Here is an 11,721-nt window from a genome sequence, read left to right as displayed (position 1 = left end):
TCTACTTAAAGCATCTACATGTAACATCTGTGTTCCAGGTCTGTATTCAATTTCAAATGTGAATTCTTGTATTTCCAGCCACCAACGGCCAATTCTAGATAATAAATATTTTCAAACAAAATACAAGAAGCAGAAAAGGGGCCAAAAGAACCCTACATATATGCTTTTTCTCTGCATTAAGTTCATCAGACTGAAGGGAACAGAAGAAAAATCCTGAATAAACCTTCTAAAATATCCCGATAATCCTAAAAATTCTCTTATCTGTTTTACATTTGTAGGTCTTGGGATTTTTAGAACTGCGTTTATCTATGTTTTCCAAGTTTTACACCTGCAGAGCTTATTTCTCTTCCTAAATAGCTAATATCCTATATATATGTCTATCCTATATATCCTATAGTATTGCCCATTTTCAATTAAAACGGGGAATTCCAAATTCTCAAAAAAAACTATAAGAAGATTAAAACCATACAATAAATGATATTATAAAGAGAGCTACTGTAACCACTTTGACTTTTTAAATCTTAATAACTTCCTTTCATTCTTAAAATAGTCACCAGCTTAGTTAATATAAACATAACACAGCATATTATACAGGGTTGTTCACCACATACGACACGGAGTATTGTAGCTAAACGATTAGATTTTTACAAATTGTAAGTTTTGGGTTCGTTAAAGGACTATTAGAGCCACAATTTAAAAATATTTTTACAAGATACAGAGTGTCCCAAATGGGTAATAATATTTAAAAATTTAATATTTTATCTGGCGTGGTTATCATTTTTGTATCATATTTTCTAAAACAGATCAAATTACTGTATTAGAAATATGTAGGCACATTTTTTTTAAAACACTAAATCACCACAATACACCAAAACACTTTTACTTTTACACTGAACGCGCGTTTCGCTAACCATGTTAGCATCATCAGGAGATGATTCACTCAATATATAGTTTATAATCATCTGCTCGCGTCCAGTGTAAAAGTAAAAGTGTTTTGGTGTATTGTGGTGATTTAGTGTTTTATTTTGCTGTGTAACACCAAAGGTTCCAACCCTCAACTGTAACATGTTTTTTTATGGAAAAATTTTGATAGGGTTTATAATAAGCTTTGTTTTATCTTTTACTCTTTAGAAGGTATGTTGTAGTTATGTCGGTTAAATGTTATAGAATACATTACACTATTTAATATTTTGTACTTTAATAAAAGTATTTTATTTTATGTAATTTCTTGTAATAGCGCCAATAAAATTCTTGACGCCAAGAAAGTTCTCTTGACAATATGGTGAAGGTACGGCTTTGAGTGTATTAGATTTTCATCAGGGTGCAAAAAATCAAAATGTTTTATTACATTTTTTGTTAGAATACTGCATATTTTTTGATTTGTGGTGTGGAAAACAGTTGTTTAAATGTCTTAATATCTGCATAACCTGTTTCATTATGAAATATGATTTATAAATCACATTTAATACTTTTATATTTTAGGTATGGTAAGAAAATTAGATAAATTAGGAATAAGAACAGAAAAATCAGCAGGTAGTAGTAAAATTAATGCCGCATATACTGATCTACAAGTAGAATTAAAGTAACTACTAATGTTGCCGATTCTACAGTTTTAACGGAGCATTATAAAACACATTATGGACATGAAACGGAGCTCCAACATTTAAAAATTCTAGCCTCAAAAAGCTAGAATTTCTATAGCAAAAAACTTCATTGTGGCACAGAATATATTGCGTAGCTAGCTATTCTGTGATAGTGGTGTTACAATATCCAGGTACCTTCACTCATTGTTATAAATTTAATATACACATATCTAAACCATGATATTTAAAAAAATAGTGTCAATGCCTTTGTGGTGGGTTTATTTTTTTTAAGCACTGTTACGCCTAAGCACAAAAGTACATAAATATATTATTAAACTGATATTAAGTGTCAAATTCAACGAGTGTACAAATTGTTTCTCGATTACTGGTTGTATTATTTGCAATGCTTGAAATTGATTAAAAAATTATTTGTAATGTTTTAAAAAATAGTGTTTTATTCGGAGTAAAAAATGTACTTTTTGTGCCTCCTTGTAACGTCGAAATAGCTTTACGATGGTCTTTCAAATGTACAGCATCGTCAAAAAAGTATAATTTCTACTCTTAATAAAACAATACACTATTGTTCGGAAATAGTCTTAAGTCGAGAATGAAATTAGTATTATGTAATGTCAAAGTGTAAAGTACTTACTGCAAATGAAAATGTCGGTAAGAATTTGGAAACATACCAACGTTTCAAAAAAAATATATATATAAAACAACATATTTCTGACAACGATTATAGATTTTCGGGAATGGAAGATATAGTCTATATCAGAAGAACCTAGTTCTGGCACTAGTCGGCGAATGTGTATTCGAAAAGCGAATTTTTGTCACTTATAAATAAATTTTAAAGTAAATTCCTGCGTTCAGCAATCTTATGGATTCACACGAAATTACTTCAAAAATCGGTTCAACATTTAAATTGATGAATAGATATTTCTATATAGTTTTATAAACTTTACAATTATTTTTCGATTTATTATTTGTTATAGAAATATTTTTTATAGTTTTCTAGGATAGATTTTTATAACTTTTACAGTTATTTTTTGATTTATTATAAAGTTTCAATAAAATTATTTTTTTGATTTAAATCACATGATTAAAATTAAAAAAATCGCTTGATTTAAATCACGATTTAAATCATGATTTAAATCATGCCAACCCTGCTTTTTTATATGCAACGTATAATATACGCATATTAAAGGGCTTTATTTTCCGTTAATCTTAGTATATACGTTTATTATACTGAACATTATTATACTGCTTTTTAATGTATATTCGAAAAATATATTTTAAGTATATAATATTTCGATTTTGGCATCAAGTCATTTATATTCGTAATTTTTGAAAAGTTCAGACACAAAGGGCATAGTAAGTCATTATCAAACTGTTTTTTGTGGTTTTTTGATAAATTTGTACTCGAATATAAAAATATTGAAAAGAACTGAATTTCAAAAACGTATACAGGGTGTCCCAGAAATAAGTGCAAATTTTTTAAGGGGTGGTAGATCTCGATAAAAGAAACATATTTTCCCTTTATCGTTTTTCAAATAAGTCCAAAATAACGGAGTTATTTTACTTTGAAAATTTCCAAAAAAATGATTTTTTGCTAAAATTTTGAGAACCACTGGATCTTTTCCGGATTTTTTTTTCTTGTAAATTTAATCTAATACCTATGTTGCCATATTATCAAGAAATTATGTTTTTTAACTAAAAACTAAAAAAAATCCAAAAAAATTTTCAAAAAATTTCGAATTTTCAATTTTTTTTTTCCAAAAAAACTTCATAGACGTGTTTCTGGGGTTGAATTATACTACCAGTTAAAATATTTGCACTTATTTCTGGGACACCCTGTATAACCAGTATCAATAAATTGTATAGAAATGGTATATAGACTACATATACGAAACGTTTATTCGACACTATAAAAATCTAGTCACGTGATTAGATCTACCAATCATATCGTTAGTTCTACCTTACCATATATGTAGTTAGACTTTTTACAGCAGATGGAATCTAAATGGAATATGGTATACGTATATGAAACCTATACTCGACACTACAAAATCTTGTCACATGATCAAATCTGCCCAATCACGTTGCGTCTTCTATGAAACATCTAGGCTCAGGGTATTCATACGCGTGATCAAGGGTAAAGACGCCATTGTGTCCACACATTGTTTGTTTGATATCAATATAAGGTGCGTTATTTAATATAATACTTTTCCTAAAGACATACATATGGTATATCCAGCTACTCCTTTTACACAATTTATAGTTCAATTGCAGAAGAAAGAAGCAGAATTTACACTTAGGCTCTGTTACTTACGTATTACGCGTTGTAGCCTTTTGAGGATTTTTTTTCATTTTTTTCCTTTGGAAACGGAATTGAGGGTAAGTTTTAAATGTATCAATTATCAGCTTTTATTTCACTTCACATGTATGTATTTATGTATATTTTTATATGTATGAATATGTTCATGTTCAATGACAAGTTTTTGCAGTACTGAGCATAGGTTTTGTAGACGTATACTGTATACCGTTTACATACCCCTGTTGCAAATTAAAAAAACAATTCGCGCAAACACTTTTTAAAAAAAAACAGACCTTTCTTAAACCTAAACTTTTTTTATTACTTTTAGTACATTGTAATGAAGTCCGTATATTTTTTTATTTAGCCTGTTAAATGCTAGGCGTGAACATAAATAAAACACGGCACGATAAAAAAAATGAACGGACTTCATTACAACATGGATTAAATAAAAACTTGTTGTTAGAAAGTCATTTATTACACCCTATCAGTAATTGTATAATATATTGTTGGCCCATTTTTTAGAAACTGTCAAACTTGCTTATTCTGGTAGGAGTACCAGAATAAGGAGTAGTGAATTGAAAAACAAATTACCATCTTGTATAATATTGGTATATGTATATACGATTATAAAAGGAATATAGAAACCTTAAATATATACGTTGAAGTCGCGGACATTTTGCAGTTTATTATACGTTTCACATTCTTTGTCGTATACCTAGATATAAGTCGGACGGTATTAGATCAGTTTAAACGTATAATATACCATATGATCGAATAAAAACGGCGTCAGCGATGGCTATGAAATTAAGATCGCTGTCATTTTATATGTAAAATTATATGGGAAATGTCATCGATCGTCATTTCCAAGCGAACTGGACGCCATTTTTTTTCGATCATACGGTACTTGTGACGGTACCATTGTGTGTTGCTTGGGGGGTTATTACTAAATAGTCGAGTAAAATCACTGAAAAAAGTCGCTTCCTTCTCGAAAAAAAATTTTTGAAGGTATAACCACATAATCTCTTTATGAAATGATCGGTTAGGGCTTTGTGCATGTGAAATGACTAATTACGACCTTTTTGGGGGGGTCAGAAATTTTGTATCTCGGAAAATGTCAAAAATCTGTCAAAAATGTATAACCATGTTTTTTTACCTTTCCTACGCGATAACTCCTAAACTAATCAACTTATTCACATACTCTTTTTTTTAATCGATTGAGAACACATAGGCGGTGATAGCTGAAGTAATTAAAGTTCCATAGTGAGTGTTTTTCTTTTGGAAAAATGGATTAAACTTCAAACATTAATTTTTTTGTATCATGGTTTTCGGTAAGCGAGAAACTTTTTTATTTGAAGGAATTTTTACATAGTATCTGCGTATGAAATAAAGAAAAAATATTGAAAAAGTTTTTAAAACTTGTTACAACCTTCTATTACTAATACTTTTATAGTTATTCTGATTTAAAGTTATCATTATCCCTTGCGAGCGCTGTAGTTAAACGCCGCGCTATACCGCCTGGCCTGCATCACGTCGTACGGCGTGCTAGATGTGGCATTAATTTATGTTTTAGAGTAAATGTAGAAAATTCTTTTTAAACAATTATTTAATATATGAGTAGCACATATATAGGTGTCGATTTAATATGACATATTTTTGCAATATTTTTTTATAAAAACATGAAGTTTGCATCTGATTGAAACTCTTTTATTAAACTACGAATTTCTTCTTTTAATATAGGTGTTATTATTTCTGTTTTCTGATTTTGCTCTTCGTACCACTTAGTGGCACTTAGGTACATAAATATTTAAACAAAAGCCTAAAAAGAACATCGGCAACTAAAGTCCTCGAATAGCCCTGGAAAATTATTTCCGATCTTACATCATTTTACAAGTATTTTCGACGTAATTATCTGTTTCCGTAAAAATGGTAAAAAGGCCTCCATCTACAAAAATATACCCAATACGGACAAAAAAGCCAGATTAAGGATTTCTTGCATAGATGTATACATAGTATGCCTAGCATAAATGTTAATTTCTCATGTAATAATTTAGGATTATTCCGTAATATTTCGCGAGCTTTTAAATAAATGACCTAGTGTGCTGTTATATAAATATGGTTTTGCTTTAAAGTTTGAGCTAAATATACTAATCTTACCATCGAAGTATATATTATGGTATCACATTTGGTAGGTGGATTGTTTATAAATGGCAAGTATAATATTTTGAAAACAAAAATTTCGTTGTCAACTAAAGTGTTGTTAAAATCAACCCAGTTTCTTCGTACTAACACTGCGAATAATTTGACATGCTAGATTCTTTTTTAGATTTTTCTCTTCTTCGAATCTTCTTTTTAGATTCTTTTCTATCCAACGTTATAGATTTTAATGAAGGATGTTAGGCTAGATAATATTTATTTGATCTCTAACTATAACAAAGTATTCTTATAAAGCTTAATAAGCAAGGAACATTGTTAAAATTGAATTAACTTAAGCTTATACTTACATCATATGACTACAGTTGCATATTGCATTTTATTAAATAAATATTACTACTTATGAGAATATTAAATAAATATTTACTAAAAATAAATATACTTTTTTTTTATGAAAAATAAAATAATTTTAACATAGAATTAGAAATTAAAGTACTTGTGATATATGCTGTAAATGCTATCTATAACACAAAAACTATAATTATTTTAAAGAAGCACCCAAGAAAACAGCACAGCATTTCACAAACAATAAAAGCGGGAAGAGATATAAAAAATCGTTATCTAAGTCAGTGAAAAATTCATCCAATGTATAGTATGCTTTCTTAATTAAAAATGTCGTTAATTTAGTTTTCATTTTTTTTGGGATTATATAAACAAACGTTGTGGTATTTAGGATTCTGAATTCTGATGACTCGTGTACTTGGCAAGTACGCCAATATTTGCGTACTTGGCAAGTATACTATCTTTGTAAACAACATATTTTGCAACAAGCTCACGCTACGCGGCGAGTGATAAATAATTGCGCAAGGAAACCACTCACACCACATGGCAAGTATATCCCAATAACAAATGTTTGCACAAGTACACAAGTCGTCAGAGTCCACCGTAATAAAAATAAACTTTAATAAATTCTAATAGAAATGTACGATTTTTGATGGTCATAAATGGTTATAAACTTTAATAAATACATATCTATTTTTTATTAAATAATTCAATCATTTTTCGATGTACATTTTTTTGTGTCTCACGCATTAACAGATTTAAGGTAAATAAGAATAATTAATATTATTCTGGTTTATGAGAAATTATTCAGCCCTATTGGCAAAAGAAATACTGACTATGGAATTTTAGCGAACATATCAATTTTATTAATTAATCATGTCAATGAATTCATTAAAAAAACTTAGGAAAATAGTTTACAACATACGATACCTGTTGTTTGTCTAGATGTTAATTTGTGATGTTTGGCCTTTTTTCCTATTTTATCACATATCAAAATCATTAATATAATATCAAAACCGTTCTATTTAACTAGTTTTCTATTCGTAATAACGGTCTATTCGTGAATTTAATTTAGGATAACTAGAAAAGTATTATCAATAGAAGATTGTACCAAGTTTTAAAAACTTTTTCAATATTTTTACTTTATTTCATACGCAGATACTATGTAAAAATTCCTTCAAATAAAAAAGTTTCTCGCTTACCGAAAATCATGATACAATAAAATTAATGTTTGAAGTTTAATCCATTTTCCAAAAAAAAATACACTCACTATGGAACTTTAATTACTTCAGCAATCACCGCCTATGTGTTCTCAATCGATTAAAAAAAAAGAGTATGTGAATTATAATAATAATAATAATAATAATATATGGGGTGCAAGTTGTCACCTCCTCGTGGTGCACCTCGGGCAACGGTTATTAACCGGCAAACGACAACACCACTAAAAGGGTTAACCTCCCTTTTAGTGTGAATACTGGGTTCCTAAATCAGAGGACGAAGCCTCGGACGAGCGGCATCACGGTCGGGAATGCCGCGGGAATTCACAGCCCGACCATAGGACGACTGACCCGGCAAACGAACAGGAACAGTCCGTTGGAGATGCTTTGCGGGAAATGCTTCCAGCAACCAGTCAAACGGGTAAAACTTGGCAAAGGATGAAGTGGACAGATGAAATAAACAGAATGCTCATCCTATGCTATTTCAAAGTCACCAAACTGGAATCAGATATGACTCAATACAGACAAAAACTTCGCACTGAATTTTTAAATAAATACTCGGAGCTATCGAACATCGTAAGTGAACAAAGGCTAGCAGATCAGATAAGAGTCATTATCAGAAATAACCGAATACCGCAAGCCGAAAGAGAACACATAAAAGAAGAAGTGAGTAATGACCTGAAACGAGAAAATACCACCATAGAAGAAACAAGTGATGCAGAAAATACCTACATAGAAGAACAGAATATGCTAAACGAACAAAACCAAAGTACAGTACAGAGAGTGACAAGAGATGAAGAAACCTCTAATGGATCTCTTCAGAATCTAAGGGAAACAAATAAAAATAAACTAATAGATGAAATGGAAACAAACAAAATTAAATGGAATGGTAGTGACCCAACAAAAAGACCAAAACTACAAAACTTATATTCAAAAAAAATACACGTGCCCTAATAACAACTATGAACTCCGAAATACTTCCACTTTATCTGTCACAACAATCTACATTGGAAGATATACACGCTCTCATATACATGGCAGCCCTAACAATACTTACATGCAACGAACAGACAATAAAAAAGCGAACTCAACAGAAGAAAGAATGGAAACCTACTTGGCAAACACGTATAAAAAAAAGATAGACAGTCTAAGAAAAGAACTTGGCAGGGTCACTCAGTACATAAAAGGAAATAAATCAGACAAAGTCAGAAAACACGTAGAACAAATTATGAAAAATAAAAAAGAAACTTTAATTGAAACTCAAGACACAATTAAACAAAAGCTAGCTGTATATGCAACAAGACTACATAGATACAAAAAATCAAACCAAAAACGAAATGATAATAACCTATTCAACCAAAATGAAAAGCTTTTCTACAAGAAACTCACAACCAACAAAGAGACTCATATAATTGCACCCACAGAAAACTAGATTAAAATATTTTGGCAAAATATATGGTCGAACCCAGTAGATCATGATGACGACGCATCATGGATAAAGAATGAAGAGCATAGACATCTAAACACACCACAACAAGTCAACATCAATATTACTACAGAACTTTCGCAGATTATAAAAAAGACGCACAACTGGAAAGCGCCAGGTGTCGACCAGATCCATAACTTCTGGTATAAACAATTTACAACCACACATGTGTACTCGCAAAGTACATTAACGGAATTATAGAAAGACCTAACTTAACTCCAAAATTTTTGACCGAAGGAGTAACCTATATTAAACCAAAAAATAATGAAACACAAAACCCCGCCAACTATAGACCTATCACTTGCTTACCAACATTATATAAAATTATTACAGCAGTCATATGTCAGAAGATAAATCAGCACTTATCACAGCATAATATACTTACAGAGGAACAAAAGGGATGTAGAGAACAGAGCCAAGGATGCAAGGAACAGTTAACCATTGATGCGGTAGTAATGGGCCAAGCTGTCAAGGAATGTAGAAATCTCCACGTAACTTATATCGACTACAAAAAAGCGTATGACTCCATCCCACATAGCTGGTTAAAAAAGGTTCTTCAAATCTATAAAATCCATCCAATGCTTCAAAATTTTCTAAGTCAAACAATGCAGTCATGGAGAACATCTAACAACCTGTAATGCAAATATACAAACAGATACAATCCCAATCAAAAGAGGAATCTTCCAGGGCGATTCCCTAAGTGCACTGTGGTTTTGTATATGCCTTATAACCCACTCTCCAATACTTTGAACGAAACAGCATATGGCTTTAACATTAAATACGAAAAATCAGTAAGACATAAAATTAACCATCTCCTATACATGGACGACATAAAACTATATACAGCGACAAAAACAGAACACACCGAGCTACTTAAAATTCTAGAAAAATCCACAAACGACATAAAAATGGAATTTGGGATGAACAAATGTAAAACACTACACATAAACAGAGGTAAATGGCAAAACGAAGAGCAGGCATCTACATTAAACAATGAACACTTAGACAACATGCAACCCAACGAATATTACAAATACTTGGGAATTTTACAAAACAGAAAAGTTGACCATACCGCACTCAAAACCCAACTAAAAGAACAATACAGGAAAAGACTAAGTAAAATACTGAAAACCGAACTAAATTCAAAAAACACAGTTAGAGCGATTAACACCTACGCCATACCGCTGCTCACCTATTCATTTGGAATCATTAAATGGTCCAAAACAGATCTGGAAAATTTAAATATTCTGACAAGAACTCAGCTAACTAGATTCCGACAGCTGCATCCCAACTCTTGCAAGGAGAGGCTGACCATTGAAAGAAAAGAAGGAGGTAGGGGCCTGACAGATATTCACGAAATACACAACAAACAGATTAATTCACTAAGAAAATACTTTAAAGAAAAAAATACCTCATTACACCAAGCAGTAACTATAGCGGATGCTAACTACACACCATTAAATCTTAACGCAGAAAATATTCCTGTTTCAAATATACTCACATTAGAGGAAAAGAAAAACAAATGGTCCCAAAAGCAACTACATGGAAAACACTGTCATATTATGAACAACCCCGACATCGATAAAGAACTGTCATATTCATGGCTACAAAAAGGGCAACTGCAACCGGAAACGGAGGGATTCATTATAGCGATACAAGATCAAGTAATAGCAACGCGCAACTACAGGAAATACATAATAAAAGATAGGGCCCAACAAACGGATACCTGCAGGCGTTGCCACCTCCAAAGTGAAACAATAGAGCATATTACAAATGGTTGTAAAATACTCACTGGTACAGAATACACTCTAAGGCATGACTTTGTTGCGCGTATTATACATCAAGAAATAGCAAAAACATATAAATTTATACAAGAAGAACAGCCCTATTACAAATACACGCCGCAATCTGTCTTTGAAAACGACACTATAAAACTCTACTGGGACAGAACGATCCATACTGACAAGACAGTAACATGCAATAGACCTGATATAACGTTAACACTAAAAAAAGAGAAAGTAACATATCTAATAGAAATCAGTGTTCCGAATGACAACAATATAACAAAGAAATATGAAGAAAAAATTAGCAAATATATTCCACTAACACAGGAAATAGAACGAATATGGCAACAAAAAGAAGTTAAAATCCTACCATTTATTATATCTAGCACGGGCCTCACACACAGGAAATTTAAAGAAAACCTCGATATTTTAAATTTAAAAGGTCATATTCACACACTTGCTCAAAAAGCAGTAATCATTAAAACCACAAACATAACCCGCTCCTTCTTAAAACAATAGAAACAAAACAATAGAAACTCTGACAGTACTTGGTAATGAACACCCGTCTGTCAGAATATACCACCAAGAGTGAGAGAAAAAAAAAATAATATTTATTTATTTCCAAATTATGTTACAAAATAAACATAAAGAGAAATATCGTCAAACATCAAAATAAATATTCCAAAGCATATTAATTTTACAAAAATTAGATAAGTCTACTTACATAAACGGGAAAATATATAGAAAAAAATAAACCTAAAATTTACAATATTGGATATAATTCAACAATATTTCCTTAATCCTAATTAACCATTGAAATTAAAAAATTCTGGCAAGCTATAAG

General features: G+C 30.9%; 1 protein-coding gene across 1 annotated transcript; it reads left to right on the top strand.

Moving 5' to 3' along the window:
• Positions 1–10,001: 10,001 nt before the first annotated feature.
• Positions 10,002–11,396, top strand: LOC115889215. Its single transcript, XM_030909163.1, has one exon. The coding sequence runs from the start codon at positions 10,002–10,004 to the stop codon at positions 11,394–11,396; it is 1,395 nt and encodes a 464-aa protein (XP_030765023.1).
• Positions 11,397–11,721: the final 325 nt, after the last annotated feature.

This window comes from Sitophilus oryzae, unplaced genomic scaffold, assembly GCF_002938485.1.
Source record: "Sitophilus oryzae breed Bouriz unplaced genomic scaffold, Soryzae_2.0 scaffold_811_pilon_pilon, whole genome shotgun sequence".
Taxonomy (NCBI): Eukaryota; Metazoa; Arthropoda; class Insecta; order Coleoptera; family Curculionidae; genus Sitophilus; species Sitophilus oryzae.
Note: the sequence above shows the minus strand (reverse complement) of the source record. Positions and strands in the feature narration are given on the sequence as shown.